The 26,455-nt window shown below is 40.7% G+C and overlaps 1 protein-coding gene across 1 annotated transcript; it reads right to left on the bottom strand.

Annotated features, from left to right (window-relative positions):
• Nucleotides 1-389: 389 nt before the first annotated feature.
• On the bottom strand, nt 390-25,941 carry Chst7 (carbohydrate sulfotransferase 7). Its single transcript, XM_055607894.1, has 2 exons — nt 24,346-25,941; nt 390-943 (listed from the first exon to the last, which is right to left on the bottom strand). Exon 1 carries the CDS (start codon nt 25,819-25,821, stop codon nt 24,376-24,378), a length of 1,446 nt encoding a protein of 481 aa, XP_055463869.1. The 5' UTR covers nt 25,822-25,941; the 3' UTR covers nt 390-943; nt 24,346-24,375.
• Nucleotides 25,942-26,455: the final 514 nt, after the last annotated feature.

The following is a 26,455-nucleotide window of genomic DNA, read 5'->3' as shown; positions in this document are numbered from 1 at the left end:
CTTCTCTTCCAGAGGACTGAGATTTGATTCCCAGCACCCACATGGCAGCTTACAACCATTTAAAACTGCAGTTCCAAGGGATCTGACTCCCTTTTCTGGCCTCCATGGGATCCAGGCATGCACATGGTACACAGATATACATGCTTACAAAACTCTAACACATGTAAAATACAACTTAAAAAGAAAATTCTTGAACCTTATATACAGTTTTCTTCATTGTTTTCATAGACTATCTTTTATATAGACTATCTTTATTGAATTCATGCAGTTGAATGCACTTACCAAAATCTGCTTATCCAAAATTTTTTTTAAAAAAATCCTGTCATCAGCATGACACTATAGTCATTTAACTGCACAGTTACAAAACCACTAGATAGAACAATTTGAAAGCAAAAAAAAGTTTCAATTTATTACAACTCTCCTACCACCAGAGAAAACTGTTTAAAAATGGTTCTACAGGAAGAGGGCTATTAGAAGGAAAGCTAGATGAGTCTTTTTGGAAACAATACCACCCAGATTTTTTATTTAATATGAAGTAATTTAATCAAGATAGACATAGCTGCAGTTGGCCCTTATTCACACTGATGGTTTTGTCCAGACATCTGCTGATATGAAATAGAACCAGATTACATCTCTTTCTTTGTTGTGATGATGCCTTGTTGAAATGCCTAAGGCAGAGCCAAGTTCAGCCTGGGAAGTTAAAGCTTTTCTTATTTTATGGCCATAAATATCCACATTGCATTGTCACTTCCTTTCTGGGAATTTCATCTCAGCCAATGTGTCTGTCATTACTTAACAGCTTGTGATGTTCCTGACCAGTAGATTTGCACAGCAGTTGGTACCAAATCATTCCCAGTCTCTGGCAGTGTGGTAGATTGCTTCCACGTGCAGCCCCTCCAGTGTTGATACAGCATGCTGAGCTCACCTGTTTATGGCCACTGACCTGGAAGGAAAAGAACAAAGTATGTCTGACCTTCATAGAAATCCACAGTCTGTTGAACTCTGGTGATGTAAACTATAGTTTTCTTTATCCAAGCTATATTACCGAGCATTGAAAATGCATATCAAATCAGTACCTGTTATTTCTGGTTTGAGAAAACAGACAAGGAGAAAATGTGAGTTGAGGTGTTCAGTGGGTGAAGAGAAGAAGATAATATAGGCCCCTCTGCCAATATTGCTGTGCTTGATACAGCTACCAAAGTGGGATGCCTATTGAAAAGAGATTTCTAGCACTCTGGCCAGGGAAACAGGTAGGCTAACTGCGAATCTTTACCTCTCCCTCTGCTTGTCCAAATCCACCCCCCCCCAGTTCAATCCCCAACTCCGAAGTATAATCCCTGCTTCAGCCTTCCTTCCCTACATGGTCCTACCTCCAGTGGATACAGCAGATTCCCCTGCTCCACATTACCTCCTTTTTCCAGCTCATTGCTTTATCCTAGCCCCCAACGTCAGCAGGCACTCCCTGGGAACCCACAGGCCACTCCTGCCAGGGAAGCAGGGAAGCTGCAGGTGTTCTCTCTCATTTCCTGCAAGTACAACACCCCAGTCTCCTCCCCAGTTCTGCAGCACACCTTCTGCTGTGGACTCTTTGTGGAAGGAAATGAACAAAACAGTTCAAAATATGAAAGTGGAACTAGAACCAATACAGGAAACCCAAACTTTGGGAAACCTGGAAATGAAAAACTTATGAACTCAAACAGGAACCACACATGCAAGCTTCACCAACAATACAGAAGAGAGAATCGCAGGCATTGAAGACACAATTAGAAATAAAATGATACATCAGTCAGAGAAAGTGTTAAATCTAAAACTTCTGCCACAAAACATCCAGGAAATCTTGGAAACTATGAAAAGAACAAATTTAAGAATAGTAGAAACAGAGGAAAGAGAAGAAACATGGGCCAAATGCATAGGAAATATTTTCAACAGAAATCTTAGAAGAAAAATTATGTAACTTAAAGAAGGCGATGTCTATCAAGGTACAAGAAGCATACAGACCACCAAATAAATTAGACCAGAAAAGAAAGTCCCCTCAGCACATTATAATCAGAACCCTAAATGTACAGAGCAAAGAAAGAATATTAAAAGGTCCAATGGAAAAAGACCAAGTAACATAAAGGCAGACCTATTTTAATTACACCTGACTTCTTAATGGAGGCTCTAAAAGTCAGAAGGGCCTGATGAAACGTGCCTCTAAAAAACCAGAGATGCGAGCCAGACTACTATATGCAGCAAAATTTTCAATCACTATACATGAAGAAAATATGACATTCCATGATAAAACCAAATTTAAGCAATATCTATCTACAGATACAGCCCTACAGAAACTCCTAGAAGGAAAACTCCAACCTAAAAAGACACAAACTAATAAAAGGAGGTGAAAACAAGATCCATCCTTCACCTGATATTCCTACACTTTCAGCAAAGTAGTTACATATAAAATTAACTCACAAAAATCAATAGCCTTCTTATATATAATGATCAATGATATAACCCTCATATACACAAATGATAAACAGACTGAGAAAGAAATCAGAGAAACAACACCCTTCACAATAGCCACAAATAATATAAAATATCTAATGAAGTAGGTCAAATATTTTATGATAAAACTTCAAATCATTGGGGAAAGAAATTGAAGAAGATATCAAAAGATGGAAAAGATCTCCTATGCTTATGGATAGATAGAAGTAACATAGTAAACACTGCCATTCTACCAAAAGCAATCTACAGATTCAATGTGGTTCCCATCAAAAGTCCAATACAATCCTTCACAGAAAGGAATTTAAAGGACAGTTTTTAGTCTCGTATGGAAACACACACACACACACACACACACACACACACACACACAAACCCAGGATAGTTAAAACAATCCTGAACAATATAAGAACTGTGAAAGGTCTCACTATTCCTGATTTCAAGTTGTACTTTGAAGCTATAATCATAAAAACCACATAGTATTGGCACAAAACAAACACATTGATTAATGTGAATTGAAGACCCAGATATAAATACACTGACCTATGGACACTGGAATTTTGATAAAGCAGCCAGAAATGCATACTGAAAAAAAGACATCATCTTCAACAAATGGTGTCATTCAAACTGGGTGTCTGTATGTAGAGGAATGCAAATAAATCCATTATCTATACCATGCACAAAACTCAAGTCCAAGTAGATCAAAGACCTCAATATAAAATCAGATTCAATGAAGCTGTAGAAGAGAAAGTGTGGAATAGTCTTGAATTAATTGGCACAGGAGACGACTTTCTGAACAGAACACAGACAACTCAGGCCCTAAGATCAATAATTAATAAATGGGACCTCTTGAAACTGAAAAGCTTCTGTAAGGCAAAGGACACTGTCTTTCAGACAAAAAGCAGCAGCCTACAGAATGGGTAAAGATTTTTTACCAACTACACCTCTGATAGAGAGCTAATGACCAGAGATTCAACAGCCCAGACACCTAGGGTAAAACCTACTTGCTTTAAAGAAAAAAAAAAAAGTAATGATGAAGTGATGCCTAGTGATACTGTGCTATAATGTGCTATAGTTGTGTATATTAGTACCTTCCTTATTCAGCCAACATCTGAGAAGCTTCCTCCTGCAACAGATGGGAACAAATACAGATACCCATTGCCAGACAATACCACACACACACACACACACACACACACACACACACAGAGAGAGAGAGAGAGAGAGAGAGAGAGAGAGAGAGACCTTGGAACACAGCTTTAAATGTGTTCAAATCCCTCCCCTGAAGGCCCAGAAAATCCTGTGGATGAGGAGAAAAGAGTGTTAAGAGCCAGAGATCATGGAGGACACCAGGAGAACAAGGCCCTCTAAATCAACATAAGCAAAGCTTATGAGAACTCACAGAGACTAAAGAAGCATGCACAGGGCCTGCATAGGTCTGCACTAGGTCCTCTGTGTATATATTATATAATACAGTTTAGTATTTTTGTGGGAATCTGAGTGTGTGAACAAGTTGATATCTGGTCCTTTTTTTTTCTTTCTCTTGTTCAACTTTGATGTGATGGATTTTTCCTCTTATTTATCTTATTATGTTTTATTTTGTTGTGTTCTTTTCTAATAAGGGACAAAAAGAGTGAGTCTGGAGGGGGTAGAGGAGGAGAAAGTGGGAAGAGGAGAAGGATGGGAAATTATATTCAGGATATATTGTATAAGTAAAGAATCTATTTTTACTAAAAGGGGCTGGCAAAAGAAAAGAGCTTTCTGAGGTATGCTGGGTAGATGGGGGAGGAGCTGGGATTCAAACTGCACCTTTCAGTAAAAGACATGTAACCATCCATTATTCACTGGGTACTGGCTCATATGTGCAAAAGAAACAAACAAAAATGCTGATAATAACCAGCCATTCAATCAAAGAAAAAGAGGAGGAAGAAAAAGCAGCAGCAGCAGCAGGAGCAGTAACATGCCTGGCTGTTTACTATTGCATCTGAAAGTGTTTCTTCTTTCTTATGAACACATTGCGTGAGCCACTGTATGTAAGCAGCAGCACGCGGGGGGGGGGGGGGTGTTCTTGTTTTGTCACCAGATGAGTGATATTGGGGTGCATAATGAGTAGGACTGGAGTGCATGATGTGAAGTCAATAAAAAAGTTAAAGAAAAAATAAATACTATGAATTATAAACAGTAAAATAAGTGAATTCAACAAGGCTTCAAAATAAAAGATCAGTGTGTGTGTATGTGTGTGTGTGTGTGTGTGTGTGTGTGCATCTGTGTGTAACATGAGTGCCCAGCTGTAAACACACATGTTCTAGATGCCAGAACTTGACACTGGATCTCTACTTCTATCACTCTCCACCTTTTAAATTTACTTGTTTACATGTCTATGAGTGTTTGGCCTGTATGTATGTCAGTGTGCCATATGCATGCCTAGTGTTTGCAGCAGCCAAAAGAGGGTAATGTATCCCCTAGGACTGGAGTTATAGATGGTTGTGAGCTGCCATGTGGGTGCTAGGCATTGAACCCTGATGCTCTGTAAGCACAACCATTAATTTATGAGCCATCTCTTCCATCCCTCAACATTATGTTTTAAAAAAGGGCATCTTACTGAACCTGAAGCTCATCATTTCAACTAGGCTTTAGGCCAATAGGCCTCTAGGATCTTCCAGTATCTGCTGTCACAGTGCTGGGTTTACAGACTTGTGCCATGTGCCCAACTTTTACACAGGTATGGGGGATCAGAAGTGTTTTAGTAACAAGCACTTTAATCCTCAGATATGAGATCAATATTTTTTTAAAAAAATCTCGTTTCTTTATAGTAGAAAACAAATTTAAAGCCAAATTTAAAATTAATACTACATATAAACTTAAATTAAATAGCTATAACTCTAATATATTGTCCTGAAACCTATAAATACTATTAAGAGAACCCAACAAGAGTTGAAACAATAAAGAGGTGTACTGTGTTGGTAGATTCAAAGACACAGTCTCAGCTGGGTGTGGTGGTGTTCGCCTGTAATCCCAGCACTATAGAAGTAGTGATAGGATTAGACATTCAAGGCCAGTTTGTGGTACACAGAGAGATCCTATCTCAAAATAAATGAAAAGATGTTTATTCATCCAAACTGATGTCTAAGATCACAAAATTCCTGTCAAATTCCATAAAGGATATTTGTAGATACAGAGATGTTTATTTGAAAACACATGGTAAAGGAAGGGGCTAGGGAGCCAGTTCACTCACTAAAGTTCTTGCCATATAAACAGGAGGACCTGAGTTTGATCCCTAACACTCATGTAATAATGTTGGGTGTGGTGATACAATGTCTATAATCTCAGTCCTGAGGAGACAGAGATAGACTGGAGCTTGATTGCAAGCCAATCTAGCTGGATTGGTGAGCTCCAGGCCAATGAGAGATCATCTTTCAAAGGAGATAAGTCACATTTTTAAAGATGACATCTGAAGTTTTCCTCTGGTCTTCATACCCACTTGCACATGCACTTAAAACAAAACAAACAAGGGGAAAAAAATCTAAAAACAAAAAAACAACGCCCCAAGGTCTGACAATGGCCAAGAAGAAATTATAAGGCAGAAGTCCAGGAATGTCAAGGCTAAAACCAGTTACTATTTATCTGAGGAAAATAAATGTGAATGATGAAAGGGTTATCCAAATAAATAAAGCTTTTGGAATTATGCAGAAGGAACTTGCAAAGTCATTAAAAACCTCTCTCAAAACTATGCAAGAAGAGCTGATTCCTCAACAGCTTCATGAAAACAAACCAGCTTAAATTGACCAAGCTACAAAATCCATGGCTCAGCTGTAATAGAGTGATGGTGTATTGAATTTCCCTAAATGTAAGTTGAATGTTTTATTAAAAAAATAATAAAAAGAGTGACTGTAGAGATGGCTCAGCAGTTATGAACACTTGTGATTCTTATAGAAAGACGAGCTTGATGAAGGGGCTGGAGAAATGGCTCAGTGGTTAAGAGCACTGTCTGTTTTTCCAAATGACTGGAGTTCAATTCCCAGTACTCATATGACAACTCTCACAATTGTCTTTAACTCCAGTTCCAAGGGGTAGGACACCCACACACTAATATACGTAAAATAGGAAATTAATTATTAAAAATGAAGAAGAGCTGGGTTCTGATCTGAGCATCCACATGGCTCAAATATGCCTATAAGTCCTGTTCCAGGGATTCTGAAACCCTTTCTGGCCTCAGGAAGCACCAGGTACCAACAATGAGCACATCTATCCATGCAGACAAAACACTCAAAAAATAAATATATCTTTTTTTTTTTTTTAAGGAGGAGAAGAAAAATGAGAAAACTATTGGCTAGTACATTTGGGGAAAAATAAAGTAGTTAGAACCATTGTAACTAATGTTAGATACTACATAGCTGCATAAAATACTGTGTGGTTGAAGGGCAGATTCTCAGTCAATGGAGCAGAAGGAGAAGCCAAAAATAGATCTTGAGTGTGTGGCTGCTTTTTTTTTTTTTTTTTTTTTTTTAAGAGGTGCAGATAAAATACACTGAAGGAAGGATGGTCTTCTTAACAAATGATGTAGCAGTTAGACATCCATAAGCAAAACCTAATCTTTGATTTTAAATATATGCATATTTTAAAAAAAAACAACTCCAAAATGAACCAGAATTAAAAGTAAAATAAAAATATAAAACTTTTATAAGAAAACACAGGAGAAAATCCTAGAACCCTAGGATTAGGCAGAGTTCGTAGACATGGTCTCAAATGGATATTTCATTTTTAAAAAAAAAGTGATAAATTAGACTTAGCAAAATTAATAATGTTTGGGAGCTGGATTCTTTTCCTCTAGGACAGCAATGAGTAAACCCGTTTCCTTCAATCAGTGTCTGTCTCTATGGTTTTTGGTAGCGGTGCTAGGAGTGTAGGCCTCAGTGCAGACAGATTCCAGCAACACTACAAATGGCCTTTCTGAAAATGATGCAGTCACATTGGTGTGTTTTATTATTTTTTATGTGTATGGGTGTTTTGCTTGAATGTGTGTCCATGCACCCCTTGTATGCCTGGTGCCTACAGAGGTTGTTAGCTCTCCTGAACCTAGCATTACAGACAGTTGTAAGCTGCCATGTGGATGCTAAGATTTAAACCCAGGTCCTCTGCAAGAGCATCGTTGTTAACTACTATATCTCTCTAGCAATCCAGTTGCACTGGTCCTCACTCATATTCATGATGTCAAACCCTTTCCTACCTTAGGACCTTTATAGAACCTGTGCAGTCTTTTTGAAATGATCCAGTTTTCCTTTCTGTCATGGCTGGATCATTACCTTTTAAGCTTCAACTTAAATTTCAGTTCCTTAGAGAGGGCTTCCCAGACTCATCTCATTCTCACAGTTTTACTGTTTTTCTCTTAAATCCTTCTTCACCATTGTAAACCCTATACCTAGAAGTTCTTCGCAGAGAGGAGGACACTTAAACTTTTATTAGAAGAATGGATAATACAAAACAAAATATTACTAGTTTCTCAGAGAACCTATCTGTAGGATCAGGAGAAACTACATAGCTTTGCAAGTCTGGCATGGTAGCTCACACTTATAAGTCCAATAATCAAGAGGTGAAGGCAGGAAGATTGCTGTAACAGCAAGGATAGCCCGGAGTGCATAGGTTCAGGACAACAGGTTACAAAGTGAAATCCTGCCTCAAAAACAAACAAACAAACAAAGCATTTGCAAATAAAGAAACAATGAATAAGAACAAGTCAGAGTGATAATGTGTTGGAAGGGGTCTAGAGGTAGGAGAAAGTATTCACACATTTGAGGAACACACACATACATACATACACACACACCATGCTGTGGTTAAGTATGCGACTCAGTGGTAGGTGGCTTTCTTAATTTATGTCTGAGATCCTGAGTTTAGTCCTAGGCATTGCAATAAATAAATAACATTTACTTTTCAAATAATCTCTGAATGAAAAGACAAAACAGACACTGGGAAAAATATTTGCAACCAGATATCTGATAAAAGGCTTGTATCTAAAATGTATAAATAACCCTCAACATAACTAGTTAAAAAGTCTAATAGTTAAAAAGGCAAAACATCTGGACCAGCATTTCACCAAAAAGGAGTGGTGTAGATAGCAAATGAGCACTTGAAAACATGTTCCACATCACCAGCCATCGGGAAAATGCAAATGGAAACTATAATGAGATGTCACTATGTACTCTTTAAAATAGCTGCAGCATGGTCACAATACCAAGTGCCCCTGAGGAAACAAACCAACTTGAGCCCATCTATTGGCAAAGGGAATGTAAATGCGTATAGCCACCCTCGAAAATAGTTTGGTGTAGTTTCAAAAAATTAAGAGTACACTTGCCCATAATCCAACAATTGCTTTCCTGAGCATTTATTTCTAAGAATTGAGCATGTCTATCTATAAAAGCTGTATATACCTCAATAGTCAAAGCAGTATTAAGCAAAAAGAACAATGGTGCAAGTATCACCAGATTTAATTTGAGGTTATACTACACAGTGTTGACAAACACACACACCACCACCACCACCACCACCACCAATAACAACAACAACAAGAAAAACATAACAAAGAAAGCAAACGCACATAGAACAATAGAATATAATATGGAATCTAGAAAGAAGCCCCTACTGCTATAGTCACCTGATTTTTGACAAAGGGAATAAAAAATACATTGCAGAAAAAAACCTCTTAACCAAATAGTTCTGGGAAACAATAACTGCATCTAGAAGAACAAAAATTGATCTATACCTTCTGCTCTGCACAAAAATAAATTTAAAATGCATCTGAGGCCTGATTTATAGACCTGAAATTCTGGAACTTCTAGAAGAAAAAGAAGAGGAAACACTTCAAGATATAAGTATATGCAAGGACATTCTGAAGAAGAACTCCAATAGCTTAGGCGATAAAAACCTAGAACTGACAAACGGGGATGCATGAAATTAAAAGCTTCCGCACAGGGAAAAAATCCGGTCAAGAGAGAATCGAGTAAGTGTGTCCAACCTTTGTGCATTGCGACATCATGTTCTCATCGACAAACATCATGTTCAAGAACCACCTGATTGAGTTACAAGAGAAACTGCAAACTAAAATCTTAGACTAGTTTAAGTTTATGATGTTATGTTAGGCTGCATTCATAGCTATCCTTGGACACATCCACAGAATGGGAGAAAATCTTCTCTAGCTATACACTGGACAGAGAATTAAGATCTATAACATTATTAAACACTCAGAAAACTATTAAGAAGAAACCAAACAATCTAACGAATAAATAGGCCAATGAAGTGAAAATGCAGTATTCAAAAGATGTACAAATGACTAATAAGTATATAATAAGGTCTTCTTAGCCATCAAAGAGCTGCAAACTAAAGCTGCACTAAAATTTCCATCTCTATTGTCATTAAGGAAACAAGTAAAAAACACCAGCAAGGATGAAGAGGTGGAAGGTTGCTTTGTAGCAATGTTGTGCAACCATTCTGAAAGTCAGTAAATGAAAGAGAGAGAGAGAAAGAGAAATAAAAAAGGAAGGACATGACTGTTTCTAGATATGGTAGAAGGTAAGGTTTGTTGTAGATAAAAAGGAGGAGCAGAGACAGAGGCAGAGACATCTGAGGGAGCCCAGAGTGAATATGGCCAAACAGAGCTGGGTCATGTGAGAAGATGGGGGAAGGGAGAAGGGGAAGGAGTGGCCTGGGCCAAGAAACTGGCCAAGAGACTGGTTTAGCCAAAATGGTTGAGTTATATAGTGGCCAGAGGAGCTAGGGGGAGGGGAAGGGAAGGGACGCTCACTATCTGGGCTGGAGAGTTCAAGGTAGAAGGTAGAGTATGCCAGCCACGGGAGGGCTATATAACAGGTAGAGACTGAGGTATTCTGAGAACCTGGCTGCCAGCTTCAGCTTTAGTTATGTTAATGAACACCTCAGTTAGCCTTTTGTTCTGTGCTTGAAATCTCACAGTCAGTATGGAAGTGCCTCATAAACTAAAAAGAGGGACTGGAGATGCATTACTCAGCAACACACCTTTATATATATATAAATATGTGATAGAGTGCTTGCCTACCATACAGAAAGCCCTGTGTTCCATCCCCAGCACAACATACAAGTGGGAGTGGCAGTGCACACTTATAATCCAGCACTGAGGAGATAGAGGTGGAGGGATCAAGAGTTTTAGGTCATAATTGGCTGGAAATTTGAGGCCATCCTGGGATACATGTGAACCTGCATCTTCCCTTTGGCCCAGCTATACTTCTCCTGGATGTGTAACTGAAGGACTCTAAATGGCCAAGCAACAGAAGTGCTTGCATATCTGGGTTTACTGTAGCACTAGTCACAATAGCCTACATATGGAATCAAACTCAGTGTCCATCAACAAATCAATGGATAAAGAAAATGTGATGTGCATACAAAATGGAGTTTGATCCAGCCATATAGAAAAATGAAATCATACCATGTATGGGAAAATATATATAACTGGAGATAATCACATTAGGTGCAGTAAGCCAGGTGAATACTTTCTCTTATTTGTAGGGTCTAGATTTTATATAGATTCATAAAATCATTTATCATATGATATGCATATATCATGAATGTAGAAGCAAAGCTGTCTGAGGGACTGAAAGGGACTAGCACAAATAAAGAAAGGGAGAGTTTGAGTATAACTACAGTCAAAGTATATGATATACCTGTATGATAATATCTATAAAACACTTTACCGTGTACAATGAACATGTTCCAATAAAAATTAAAAACTTGTACATTAATATACACAGCAGCTTTATTTGTTTTTGTTTTGTTTTGGGTTATTGGGGTTTTTTGGGGGGGGATTTTTGAGACAGGGTTTCTCTGTGCAACTTTAGTTGTCCTGAACTCTCTTTGTAGACCAGGCTGGCCTTGAACTCACAGAGATCTGCTTGCCTCTGCCTCCCCAAGTACTAGGACTATGGGCATGTGCCACCACACCCAGCTTCAGCTTTATTAGTAAAAGATCAAAATAATTTAAATGTCCTTCAACTAGTGAATGTTCGAAGTTCTACACTGATAACATGGAATACTACTCAGCAATAAGTAGCAAACTATTGCCATACAAGATAATCGGACTGTGTATTTAAAAAAAAACAAAACAAAAAAAACTGTATTCACTGAAAAGCCAATATCAAAAGGTTATATACAATTTATATAAAATAACAATCTATTTATGACAGTTTTGAAAATAAAATAATTATAGGAATGGAGAACAAATTAGCATTTGCCATGGAAAATGGTAGGATGGGGCAAGGAATATAACTACAACCAATTGGCACCAGAATTTCTTTGTGTTGATACAATGATTCTGTATTGGTTACAATGCTGTTTATCAAAATTTGTGAGTGATAAAAATCACACAGATATCAGCATATGCATACAAATAAAATAAGTATCTGTAAAAACTTGAAAGTAGACATTAACTCTGTAGATTATATCAACAGCAATTTCCTGGTGGTTTTAATGTATTCAAAAGATGTCGCCTTGGGGAAAAATAGGCAAAATGTACACTGGACCTGAGTGTGTTGTTTTTGCAACTTCTTGTGAATCTAAAATTATTCAAAGTAAAAAGTTAAGAAATTATTCTTATTATTGTTTCTTTGTGCTATGTGTCTAGCCTGTCACTTGGGTTGCTTTAAAGAGCTAGCAATAAGCCTGGTAGGAACACAGGGGAGTTTTGTCAATGGCTGACTAAGTGCTAAATGTTGCCAAGTCAGATCTCATTTCCTAACAACTGTTTTTGGAGAGTACTCTCAGCCAATCCCTGGACTCTTTGCATCCTTTTATTAAACATTTTCATGTTCAAATCTTTTAATACTTTTTGCTTAGTTCTTTTTAAGATAGGTTCTCATGAATACTAAACTGGCCTCAAGGATAACCTTCCAGCCAAATGCTGGGATTACAGTCATGTGCCATCACGAATAAGACTTGCTGGTTTTTAAAAGAATATTTTTAGTTAGCATACAAAGTACATCTTTATCATTTTGAAACTATACCTGAAAAGTTGCTTTTAATTCAACTTCAATTTTTCTTTGTGGTAGTGCTATAGGTTAAACCCAGGGCCTTATGCATTATAAGCATGCATTCCACCCCTGAGCTACATAACCAGAGCCTCAAGTTCAAACTTTTGATCAAATCATTTGTGGAACATGTGAGAGGAGGGGAGAATAGGGCGTGCTAAAAAAAAACTGTTGCAGCCTTCAGAGTGTTGTGCAGGTGGCAATCTCACAAAGGCTCTTTCTTTCTTCGTGTTAGGAATGGGCTCCTATCCTCCTGTGTTGGCCTCAGGTTCTGAATGTCACTGAGCCACGATAAGAATGCTTAGATAGCTTCTACTGCTGACTTTTACCTGAATGCATTTGACAGTTCCCAAGTAGATGCTAATCAACTATCAGTTGATTTCTTTAGTAGTGGTTGAACTTAAAACATAAACATGCCTGGGAATTCTTGGTGTGATGTTCCCCTAAAACTGTTAAGCTTAGATATAAATATTAATAATTTAATAAGCTCCTTTCTTTGAATTTTCATTTCTGTGTAGGGATAGTTTGCCTGCATGTATGCTGTATAGGTATCACACATACTGTGTAGCCAGAAGAGGTGGCAGATCTTCTGGGACTGTAGTTACAAAATGTTGTGGGTTCTGGGAGTGAATCAAACCTGGGTCCTCTGAAAGAGAAGCCAGTGCCATATCTCCAGCCCCTAGAGTCCAGTTTAAGAATGTGAAACAAAAAATACAAAACTTGATGTGTTTTTAAAATGAAACAGTCCACTTACCAGCAAGCTACACTGACCCCAGTAGCTCACTTTGTCTTGTTTTCCAGCCAGCAGATGGGAAACAATGAAATGTTCAATGCTAAGCTCTAAAATGTCTAGATCTAGAATCTGCAGAGTGTGATAACATGTGCCACTCTGACTCAAACAAATATTGATCCTTCTGGTTGCACACAGATTGAAACCATTAGAAATCTAGTTTGTATGATAACAGGAAATAAATCATTAATAAAAGACAGAGTAAAAAAGAGTCAGAGGTTTCTACATTTCATTGTTTTGAGAAATGCATTTTAAAGGATTGGTTTTAATACATGGCATTGACCTGTGAGGTCATTCTTAATGTTCAATGAAATTACAAATCAGCTTTCTCGTTTCAAAGTGGATTGTTGTTGTTGTTGTTTTTTTTTTTTTTTTTTTTAAAGATTCAGTCATATTCCAATGAGTTAGCCTACTAATTGCTGGAGTGCCATCAAAAAAGAAACTTCTTTCTCGGTGTGCTGTAGTTTGTGTCACCTGGATTGCAGGCTTTGGGCCTTGCTGAGGTTCCCTTGGCCTTAGTAGAATAACTCAGGAAGACAGGCTTAGTGTTAATCATACTGTTCCAATCTTTGAAGCTAGGAGGGGGAGAGGCAAGAATAAACTTCCTGCTGGTTTTAAAGAGAACCAACTGGATTTTTTGCTCAGTCTTTCTCTGTGGCTTTTCTATCCCTTTTAGGACAGGTAAGGAGCTGTAGTCTTGCCAAGTATATCTAGGCTCTCCCACAGATACTCCACTTAGAACTTTTGACCCAGTCTTCCTTTCTAATTTTCTGGTCTTGTCTGAAGATTGGGGGTACATACTGGAGACTGACACTTCTTTATCCGTTCCTGCCCACTTACTCATGCCAGGTGAGGAACTCTGGAGACTGACCATCCAAAGCTATTTAACAAATGGTCAAAATAAGAGTTGGCACTTAACACTTGGGCTGAGAGCTGAGATTTCCGGGTATTCAGCATGTCCCATCCTCGGGGCTATGTTACTACTTCCCAGCTTATTGTCACAGCCTTCCTCCAGGATCACTTCCAGAGCAAAACGGCTGGCAAGTGTGGTAGATTCCTTTTCTTTGGCCATTAGTTCTGGTCGAGGCTTCTCTTAGCTCCTCTACTGGGAACTACACTGTGAATGACACTAACATCTGAGGCTTATCTGTTAGCCCAGGTTAAACTTCCTTCATCTTCCTGATCTTCCTGCTTGTGCTTCAAATCAGTGAAATACTGAGCCAAGGAAAAAGGAAATGACTGATAATGCTGACAATAGAGCCATTAAGTTGTTTTGTTGTAAAAAAAAAAAAAAAAAAAAAAAAAAAAAACTTGCTTAGAGGCAGTGGTAAGATAATTCTCAGAATGCTAACAATGTGGTAGCAGCAGCATCTCTTACTTGTGGCTCTGAAACAAAGTATAATTAGAAATGGTTACTTTGCTGATAGAAGCAGTAGTGCTCCCCCCCCCCCACAGACTTCAAGTAACATAAACCTCAAACATAATTTCCAGACTTTCAGTCTGAAAAATGAAGTGTCAGTGACAGGGGATTGCTGGTTAGTATTTGCACAAGTTTCACAGTCTTAGCTTTATTTAATTTGAAATTACTCTCCTGTCAAAAAATAGGTTGAATCAAAATCAAACAAACAAAAAGTGTATGTGGAGGTTGGAGAAAAAGCTAGGGACCCAGGGAGCCCTAGAGAGAATGGCTTAGAAGACCTTGGTCTGGCTATGCTCACCATGTGAGAGGAATTTATAGTGAAACTGCAATCCACTTGATAACTCAAATCCTGGGATTGGCCAAGGCCAATTAAATGGCAGCTATATCTCCACCAATAGAAGAGAATAAACTAATAACTTTTTTCAATCTTATAACCCTCTCAACTAAAAATTTCCTACATTTCTGACCTCACTTGAGAACAAATGAATGCACACCATACCAGTATTAATAAAACTGACATTATTGCATATATAGTTTTTGAGATTTTTTAAAAAATATATGTGTACATGCCTGCATGATTTTAAGTGCACCACACATGTGCAGTGTGTAGGTGCCCAAGGAGGCCAACAAATGCCTTGGAACTGGAGTTACAGTGGAGTAAGCTGGTGTGGGTGTTAGAAATTGAATCTGGGTCTTAAGAGCTAGTGCTCTTAAATGTGGTGCCTCAGTGTCCAATCCTTATGTTTTTATGTGTTTTTGTTAGCTGGGGACTGAACTCATAACCTCACACATGCTAAGCAAATGCTCTGCCACTGATCCAAATTCCCAACCACTATGCATCAGTGTTAAAATGAAACTGAAAAAACAAATTAAAAACAGTAAAACTGGAAAATGTCTGAGATTGCCTGCTTGACATTTTTTTCTTTCATAGAACCATTCTCAGATATCATTTTCATTGGTATGTGTGGTACTTTTGTGAATAAAGTTGCTCTCAACTGAAGTAAAGGAATGGAGCCAGTATTTTATAATATCTATTCAGATGGGTTTCCTGAAGATGTTGACTAGCCATCACTTGAGGATGAAAGGGTTTAAGAGGGTGTGGGTCAGGAAAGTGACCAGACTTTAAACTGGTCACTATTCAGGTAGCCATTTGGTTCCCACATGAGTGTGAACTAAAGTTCTTAAGGAAAAATAGCAGCACCTCTGTGTTAAAGATTCTACAGGACTAATTAAGTGATCAGAACTTCAGTAGTTGTAGAAAGCCAAATTGTTTCCCAGCAGGAAGCAAATTATCTTGACTTATCTTTACCCCTTATAAAAAGCCATTCACTGTATACCTCCCCATTTGGTGTTTGAACTAACATCCATACTGTGGCTATTAGGTAACAGTGTTTTAGAGTGTACAAACAGACCATTAGCTTCCACCAACTCAACTGCTAAGAATGTTATCAGAGAGCATTTGAGGCCTATAGCAGATCCTCCCCCCTTTTGCTGTAACCCACCCACTCAATATTTACACCAATGTATCTTGAAATTGCTTTGATTTATATTTTTTTCTTGTTGTTCTGCTACTATAAAAACTTCATAAAATTGCTAGCACTCTGGAATACGGTACTTCAGATAAGCCTGAATCTATGTTTGGTGCCATGATCACACATCTTTTGCTTCAAAATAAACTGTATCTTGTTCCCTTTGAGGTGAGTGCTATGTTTTGGCATTGACTGATTTTTGGCATTTAATGTTATTAGATTTTATCCAAATGCTAACTTTGTATATTTTCCCATTGGCTTGAAGTTTTCCCTATGATTAGCCAGCCACTGTTTTAACAGTAGAAAAAAAATTCCATTAAAAATTTACTTTTTTTGTGACATTCCTGCTACATTGCATAGCAGCTGTGGAGCCAATTTTAATGAATAATATTTAAATTTATTTATAAAATTTGGCCTGTAATACAATTTCCAATACAATCTAGATATAAAATGGCACTAGTGGTCAAAACTGAATAAAGCTTTTCGGATTTCTTAGCCAAACGCACTCCCATTAGGTTTTCTTTATCTAAAACCTACTGTTTGGGGAAAACATCGATTATCTCCTAATGTCCAGGTTAGTTTTTATGTCAACTTGACATAATCTAGAGTCATCTGAGAAGAGGAACCTCAATTGGAAAAATTCCTCTCTCAGATTGCCTTCCCTGCATCTTGACACCCCAGCTGTAAGGCCATCTTTACAGAAAAGTTTTCAAATATATAAGCAAAAATATGTCTACCTCCATGACCATTTTAGGGTGTGGTTCTACAAGGCAGTCTTTACTGCCCCATTCATTTCGTGGGAGGAACTCTGTGGAGTCAGAATACAGTCAGTGCTTAAGTCCAATGTGGTAGTACTCTTTCATAGCCTCTTACCCTCTGCACTTAAAAATATTCATCATTGGCTGACATTCTAATTTATTCTTAGCTTTCCCCAGAGTGGTCGTTAATATGAACAAGGCCAGCTGCAGAAATATCAGGCTGGCTGTTGGCCTGATGCCTGGTCATGGAAGGGGAAGGGAGCAGAACTGAAGTGTTCTAATTCTTGTGGAGACTCTACTGAGCTCTGCAACTTTTCCCCAACTGAAACGGCTTCCTGTTGAGCTTTCAAACAATTCTCCACTTCCCCAGTGTTCTTGAACATGGGCCAGAAATGTTTCTTAGTCTCTACTGTTCTTCTTCTATACTGCACTCAAGCAGAGACTCTGCTTTCAACAGTGTTAGTTCCTTTTGGAATCATGAGGATGGGGAGCCAGAAGACCTGGCAGAGACTGAGCTATGCTTGGGAGCCACCTTGTTGGATCAGAATGTCAGACACAACATAACAAGGCCAATGAGTATCTTTAGTTTCAATTCTTCTGGACTGCTCATGCTAGGAACAGGTTAAGAAGAGGCATATTTAAAGAATTCTAAATCAGCTGCTTGTGAATTCTTTTAAGTTTCTCAATTTTACTGTGTCATATGGCATTCTTTGTAATATTATTTAGTTTCAATTATGTATTGTTTTAAAAATTTTTAGTTCACAGTCCCTTTTATTATATTATATATGTTCTCTACAATGCAAAATACCTAATAAAATCTTTTTACCCTTATCATAAATACAATTGTTACATTGAATATATAAAATAACAAATGGATTTATTTTATATTTTAATTATAATTAATCCAAAGTGCATAGACTCAAAAGGAATTGCTTGGCTCATTCTAATCATTCTGCATTTAATTTTTTTTATTTATTACAATTTATTCACTTTGTATCCCAGCTATATAGCACCCTCCCTTACCCCTCCCAACCCCACCATCTATCTCTCTCTCCCTTTTCTCCTCCTATGCCCCTCTCCAAGTCCACTGATAGGGGAAGTCCTCCTCCCCTTCCATCTGACCCTAGCCTATCAGATCTCATCAGGACTGGCTGCATTTTAAGCACCACTTCCAGGTATTTATATTGTATTTGTATTCATGAGAAAAAATCCTCTGCCCAAACTAAAAACAGCATTTTAGAGAATGCTCTGCACCCTGCCTCAAAAAAACTGCAAGGTGCTGGGAGTGTGGGACAGTGAGTGGTAGAAGGCTTGCCAAAGCAGGGCAAGGCCCTGGGTTCCATCCCTAGCACATAGCGAGGGTGTAGAGTGAGGATATCCAAATGATTCCAAAATGAAGTGATACTCATTAAGGTCTATTGTGTGCACTGTGTTCCTTGCTGAATACATGTTATCACCTTCCTCATCTCAGCTCCTTATTTTGGTGTGCTAAATCAAGCTCATACATCCAGAAGTTTAAAAAAAAAAAGTGTTCTTAGTTTTTAAACTAGTGTCCATAAAATGTATAGAAATCATGGAAACTGGTGGTAAGAAAAAGAGTTTGAAAGCACAAAAGGGTATGAACACTCAACAGTCTTTGCTCCTAGAGTCAACCAATATAGTTCTTGTGTTATATATGTCTAGATGTGTTTCATGCAAATGAAAACAAATATATTGGCATCTCAATGCATAAGTAAGACTAAACTATATTTATTGTCCTGTATTTTAATGCTTTGGTAATCTTTCCATGCTATACTCTTTTCTATGGTTATATTGTGTTTCATTGTAAGAATGTATTGTGACTTATTTACCTAGATCCTGATGCATATTTTAGGTAGGACATTCAAATTGTTCTAGGTTGTTTTGCTGTTTTTCATTGCCTGATAACTGAGCCACATTCTTAGCAAATAAATTCTTACACTTAATCAAGTGCTAATCAAGAAACCCAGGCCACAAAGCCTGGGCTCTTTGGTCCCAATGTAACAAGTGACTTCATATAAGTCAAGGAATGGTTGTTAGTACTTTTGGCTTATAACTCACTTTCCAGGACCGGTTTTCTTTCAAGGTTCACTCACCAGACTTGTGGAATATTACCATTTCCTAAACAAATACCAAACCCACCATCAACTGAGGGGTCTTACAAAGAAGGAAGCCCACAAGGAACTCAGAATGCCTGAACCAAAAATAAACACAAATATCACTCACAATGGGTGATGATGATTTTGGACATGAATACATTTTCTAAAAATTCCCACATGCTACTTGAAACCCTTACACTCATTTCTCCCTATCTATATGCATATACACTCACATCTTTTTATATTTATTTATTATTAAATTTTTTTACATTAATTACATTTTATTCACTTTGTATCCCAGCTGTAGCTCCTTCCCTCATTCCCTCCCAATCCCATCCTCCCTCCCTCCCTCATCTCCTCCCATGCCCCTCCCAAATCCTCTGATAGGGGAGGTCCTCCTCCCCTTTCATCTGGCCCTAGTCTATCAGGTCTCCTCAGGACTGGCTGCATTGTCTTCCTCTGTGACATGGTAAGGCTGCTCCTCCCTACACTCACATCTTATGTGTTTGAACATGCACACAAATATACACACCACCATCACCACCTCAACCCATTATATTAATTTCCTGACCTCTGACAAAAACACAGTACTCAGCTTATTTTGCTACTGAGAATTAGAATAAACAAAAGTTCTGTATAGAAACAGTGTTTTTAAAATGGTGTTATTCAGCAGTCTATGTTTAAACCAAAGGTGGCATTTCAGTGATAATTATACATAATATCACACAGAACATTGAGGTTCAATTCACTGATTTAAATGGAATGAGTTCCAAAATGGTGGTAGCTCATCACTTCTTTAGTTTAGAATGATTACCTGTGAAAGTTTTCTAATTGTTAGGACTTAAGCTACAGGACACCTGCTGCCTCTGTATTTAGTTTCTTCTACTGGCAGCATAGATCCTGTCAAGAACAAAGACTAAAGTGACCTAAGTGTCTTAGGGCATTGTGGGAATAGTTCAGTGAGGTAGAACACATGGTCAGCATGTTTAAAGCTCTGGTTCTATAAACATGTACATGTTCATGTAGACATACACACACTTACAGAGGAAGTATGGATGAAATCTTGTATGCTGACTAGTTTATGCCAACTCGACATAGCTAGAGTTATTGAAAAGGAAGTTAACTTCAATTGAGAAAATGCCTCCATAAGATCTGGCTGCAAAGCATTGTCTTAATTAGTGATTGATGTGGGAGGGCCCAGCCTGCTGTGAGTGGTGCCACCCTGGACTGGTGATCTTGGGTCCTATAAGGAAGCAAGATGAGCAAGCCATGTGGAGCAAACCAATAAGCAGCACCCTTCTATGGCCTCTGCATCAGCTCCTACCTCTAGGTTCCTACCCTGTGTGAGTTCCTGTTCTGGTTTCCTTCAGTGATGAATAGTGATGTGGAAGTGTAAGCCAAATAAATCCTTTCCTCCCCAACTTACTTTTGGTCATGCTGTTTCGTCAAACTAAGACACCTTGCATCCTCCCAGGGGTAGAGGGCAAAGGGAGACATGCTAAGAAAGACAGGACAGCTTATCACTTTGATCATAACAGGAGTAAGTAGTGTTCATGCAACAATGGACTCTTAGATATGGAGCTACGAACAAAACATCTGAAGGCATCTGCAGGTGATAAACAGTCCTGTGTGTAATTTCCCTTTCCATAATAACACCTTTGATCTGCAAAGAACTTCATAGCTTTCAATACTTTCACATAAAACACTGTGGCAGAGTTTGCTGCTTATCAACAGCCCTTGATTTCTCATTCTGACCTTGCTCCCATGCCAAGCCAAGTGGTTTGCAGTTTGAAGTGTACAGTAAAATCTCCTTGGGAAATTTGAAAACCTCAATGCTTGGGTCTAGGAGCTTTCACCACAGAATGAATCAATCAGATCACCTGGGCTTGGGGTGAAACTCATTGGTACAGCATCTGCGTATAGCATGTTGGACCATGGGTTCTACCTCCAACACCGATCACCACCCCAAAAACATCTGTTGGGAAGGGAAGAACTCAGGCATGGGCATCTTTCTAAAAGCTCCTCATCTGGATAGATAGTAGTGGTTCCCTCTTACCTGTATGTCTTTCCTTTCTCAGGCTACAATTACCTACTGTCAACCACAGTCCAGATATAGTCATAGAAAGTTGAAGAAATCATTTATAAGCTTTACAGTGTTGTTCTGAGTAGCAGGATGAACTGTCATGCAATCCTGCTGCGTTCTACCTGAGATGGAAACTACCCTTTGTCCAGCAGGTCAAATTGATTCACACTGTAAGCACCACCTGCCTCATGGTAACCCAGAAACAATACACTGAGAAAATTTTATTATAATCCCTTATTATTTCATATATTATTTTATTTTCATATTTCTGTTAATCTTTTAATGTGCCTAATTTAGAAATTAAATTTTCTCATATGTATGTATGAATAAGGAAGATCGTGGCCCATATAAGGTACACTGTTATCTGAGGGTCTTGGAAACATATCCACTAAAGATTAGGGGAAGTCAACTGTAGCTTTTACCCAGGACTGAGAATTGCTGGTATGAACCACTTAAGATGCTTCCATTCCCTTACGCCAATTATTGGCCTAGGATAGGCCATGTGAGCTAGTTCTAGCCAGTGAGAAGGAAGCGAGTAGGTGGTGGGTTCTGGAGAAGATATTTATTTATTTATAATTGTTTAATTTTTAATTTTTACAATTTATTCACTTTATATCCTGATTGTAGCCCCCTCCCTTGTCTCCTCCTGGTCCCACCCTTCTTCCCTCCCTTCCTCTTCTCCCCTATTCCCCTCCTCTAGTCCACTGAAAGGGGGAGCCTCCTCTTTGGCCATCTGACCCTAGCTTATCAAGTCTCATCAGGACTGCCTGGATCCTTTTCCTCTGTGGACTGGCAAGGCTGCACTGCCAAGGCGAAATGATCAAAGAGCAGGCAACCAAGTTCATGTCAGATATGATCCCTGCTCCCCTTACTCAGGAACCTACATGGAACCTGAGCAGGGGGTCTAGTCCCTCTCCATGCATGGTCCTTGGTTGGTGCACCAGTCTCTGTAGTCACCCCTGGGCCCAGATTTGTTGGGCCCTGTCCCTTCCAGGTCCTTCTATTCCCGACCCCCACTTCTTTCATAAGATTCCCTGTTCTCTGCCCAAAGTTTGCCTGTGTGTCTCTGAATTTTTATAACCAGATTATCTTGTTAGGGGTCAGGAATACAAACAGTTTAATACATCCACAGATTGATATTAAGTGCCCAATGCAGAAGGAAGAGATCAGTCACCAAATTTTACAAGAACCAAAAACTTCTATCCAGATGCCCCTGTAGCCCTACAGAGAAACTCCATCAGCCTTTCAAACAGTAGCACCAGCATCTTTGCCCACAGTCACTGTCACCCACACAGACGTGCACTTCCTAGGGGACAAAGTCTTCTACCTTCCTCTCTATTACTGTGCTCCAGACATCATTTAGTGTGTCAGAACAAATTGGGGAAATTATGTGGAACAAAACTGTCTAGGAGATTTTCAGGTCTTAAAAAATGAGCCGGGTGTGGTGGCACACATCTATTATTCCAGCACTTGGGGAAGCAGAGGCAGTTGGATCTCTGTTAGTTTGAGGCCAGCCTAGTCTACAAAGCAAATCTGGGACAGCTAAGACTACACAGAGAAACCCTGTCTCAAAAAAACAAAACAATAAACAAAAGCCATAAAATGCTGCAGCTTTTGCCCAGGGGAAGAATTTCCTGAGATTTGTGAAGGTGAAGTAGGGACTATTATATATGTAAATATGGTTTAGCAGATGATAGGATGTTTTTGTTAAGGTGTGTGGAGTCACCCTGTGCTTTACATTCTTTTACTCAGGAAATCAGGAAAGAACACAGACTTCATAGCAATTATAGAAACTGACTTGATTACTGGGAGAAACAAATTCAGTTAGCCAGCTTCCTGAAACCATAGGTCTATTAGCCAAAAAATCCATCTTCATTAACTTGTTCAACCTTTGTCCCTCCAGCCCATCCCAGGGGAATACTGAATTACACTATAAAATAATGAATGGAAACTTAAGTCACTTCCGGCCTCCCTGCATTGCTTTTCTTCTTCCTCTGGTCTGCACTGTACAGAAGGCAGCAGGCACTCTTCCAATTCACAGTGTTTGGGGAAATGCATTCCCATGCCACTGACTACATTCCTATGGTGAGCATCACACAGAACAATCTTCCTTCTACTGCATGTTACACACCATTTGTTAACACAACACTGGACACATACAGAGAGAGTTCTAGGACATTTTAGCAAGCACTTTATAGAAAATGAACAAAAAAGGGGTTTACTTGACAAATTGCTAACTACCAGGCTAAAGCAGTGGAATGGTGCTGGGGGAAACCCAGCCCAGCCTTCTTAGAGCACTAAAGGAAGCTGACCAAGCAGCTTTTGGAACCTGATACAAACAGGATATGGCCAGATATCCTGAAAACAGCACCCAGCCTCTGAGAGAGGGCAAAGAAGAGTAAGGGAAAAAGGCACACACAAGCCAGGGGAAAGAAATGTCGTTCTACTGGTTTATACTAGAGCTGGGGAACACACAATTGTGCATACACTATTGCAAAAACTGCCTCACTGTGCCTTCACACTTAGTATTCAGGAGGAAAAGTCCTGAAGCCCAAGAAGAAGAGAGACAAGGAAATATCAGACAGAAAAATTAAGTTGAAAAGTAGGGGCAAAATCTATACTTTTCAATGACACCTTGTTTCGTTTTTCTCTGGCAGCAGACACCATGGCAAAAAGCTGCCCCATAGGACAAACAGTCATCTACTTCAGAACTATCAGTCTGGCAGGGTTATCTAAATCCTACACTTCGCTCCATGGCAGTTCCCAGTATGGAGTTGCATTACGATGCTTTAGACTTTCTCTACCATTTTTGGATCTGTGATGCCTTCATATAAAGGGTACTGGGAGAGCAGAGATCTGGATGCTGCTTCAGTTACACATCTCTCACTTCTAGGTCCTCCTCTGAGAAGGGAGGTGGCTAAGCAAGCAAGGAAGGAAGTTCTCCCCATTGAAGTACCTCAACTCTCCCAAGCAGGACTTTCTTAGACTTGATCTGACAGCATGCCATTCAGAACAGCACTGTCCCTTCTAGCCACCCCTCACCCCACACTCGCTGGTTGTTTCAGAATCCAACCCCCAACACCATTCCTTACACTATGTCCTGTCCAGAGCCCCTTACCTGGCTGGATCTTCCCTGGGGATCAGAGTGTTATGTGGCCCAGATGGCCTTGGTCTCCAGTGGTGTCTCTCTTTCCAAGTCGCTCTTGCCTCTGCTGCGAGGGTAGGCCAGCAGTCGCATGGCAGGAGCGCAGGCGGCCTCCACCTGGTGCACCTGCTCTTGGCTCAGACGCTCGCGCCAGGCATGCACAGCCTCTCGGGCATCCCGGGCAGACAAGTGGAAGGGCCTATCAGCGCCATAGGCCGAGCCTCGCGTCATGTTGAGAACGAAGGCATCAAGCGCAGCGACTGTCCGCAGCCCGGAGAAGCGCAGCAGGCGGCGCAGCTGGGCTTGAGGCTGCCACACCAGGTCCTCATAGCGCAACCTCAGGTAGCGACGCCTCAGCCAGGCGGGCGCGCCACGAGCGAATAGCAGGTCACGCAGCCAGGCCTCGCAAATCACCTCAAGTGCACTGGTTAAGAAGAAATCGGCGCGCGGCGCCGAAGGCAGCCCTCGGGCCTGGCCTCCCAGACGGGCACCCAGGCCATGCGCCAGCAGCACCCGGTGGAAGCGGTCACCCCTCTGGCGTGTGCGCAGCACCTGGATGCTCTCCCTCAGTAGTCCGTGCCTCGATTTGAGGCGCGAGTTGTGCACTGCCCGTGGGTCTCGGAAGAGCTGCACCACTTTCAAGTTGAGGCCCGGGTCACGGAGCAGGGGCACCAGCACGCCCAGGTCCAGCAGCCGCACGTCCTTGATGACCACCACCGGGTATTTGCGACACTCGGCCTCCAGGGCACGGAGTGGCACGGGCGGGCAGCTACTTTCGCAGGCTTTGTCTTCGACGAGGCCCACCTCTGCACGCGTCCTGGGCGCGGCAGGGCACAGAGGCGGCGAGCAGATGACCTTGTTGGTCCGCCAGCGGAAAAGCATGGCCGTGGTGAGGTTGGCCGAGTCTGGCGCTCGATCTGCGGGGTCACCAGGCTGCGCATACAGTTGCAGTACCGAGAAATCACAGCGGAAGAGCGAGCGCAGCATGTCTCTCAGCGCGCCTTGCAAGCTCTCGGCGTCGCCCGGATACAGCGCCTGCCATAGATGCCACATGGGCTCGTACAAGTAGAAAACGTCCGGGTGCTGGTTGAAGAGTTCGCCCAGGAAGGACGAGCCAGTGCGCCAGGTGGCATGCACATAGATGTGTTGCTTCTCCTGGGTCACTGTCTCACCGACGGCGCTGAGGTTGCCTTGGGACCAAGAGGATCGACCCACGTCTTTTTCAGCTGGGAAACGAACCTCAGTGCCCTGCTCACGTTCCCGGGCTGCTGCAGCCTCCAGGCTCCACACGCCCAAGCTCCGCTGCAGGCGGAGGCAGTGCCTGACGCCCTTGTCCTGCTCGCTGCCGCTGTCCAGTACAGAGGGGACAAGCAGTAGCAGAAGCGTGTACAGCACCAAGAGCAGCGTGAACTTACAGTACTCTCGGCGCCGCCTCCGCCGACCCTTCATAGTTCACCAAATTCCCCCTCCCTTCCCCCCCAGGGCAGAGCACTCGCCTGGCGGTTCTGCCTCCGAAACCCACCCAGAGTCCGCGGCTCTGGCCTCTTTTGGTCCCTCAGCGGTGGGTGGAGCGGAGCGGCCGGGCGGTGCATCCACCAGAGGAAACTTGGGAGGCAGTGGTGCCTGCTCACTCACTCCTCTTGGCTCAATCTCTTGAGAGCGCTCATTGGCCTGTTCAGCAGCAGCCTGCCCTGTCCCACGGTACCCGAAGCTTTTCCCCGCCCTCTAACTCTCCCGGATTCGCTCTCTGCCTGGCTAGATCTGGACGAGTATGCCATAAGTCAGTGACACCCTTTGGGGCGCACTGAGCTTTACTTCACCTTTCCCTAATTCCTTCAAAACAAAGTGAAGTTTCTTAACTAACCGACGTCAGGCAAGCAAGAGTCACGAGTGTACAGAACGCACCCAGTGACTGGACATGAACCCCACCCCAAGAACGCTACGATTTTTTTTTTCTGTTTTGGTCCACTGCCCTGCCATTCTGGTCCTAGGCAAATGATGTCTTGCAACGATCTACGCCCAGTGCCCCCATAATTTCTGCAGTGGTTGTTGCTACATTCTATCCAGAAAGTAGCAAAAGCTG

The sequence above is a fragment of the Psammomys obesus genome, unplaced genomic scaffold, assembly GCF_907164565.1.
Source record: "Psammomys obesus unplaced genomic scaffold, mPsaObe1.curated_primary_1811, whole genome shotgun sequence".
NCBI lineage: Eukaryota > Metazoa > Chordata > Mammalia > Rodentia > Muridae > Psammomys > Psammomys obesus.
This window is presented reverse-complemented; position numbering and strand designations above follow the sequence as displayed.

Excerpts from the sequence above, each read along its gene's own strand:
- Chst7 (XM_055607894.1), bottom strand. The coding sequence starts at position 25,821 with ATGAAGGGTCGGCGGAGGCGGCGCCGAGAGTACTGTAAGTTCACGCTG.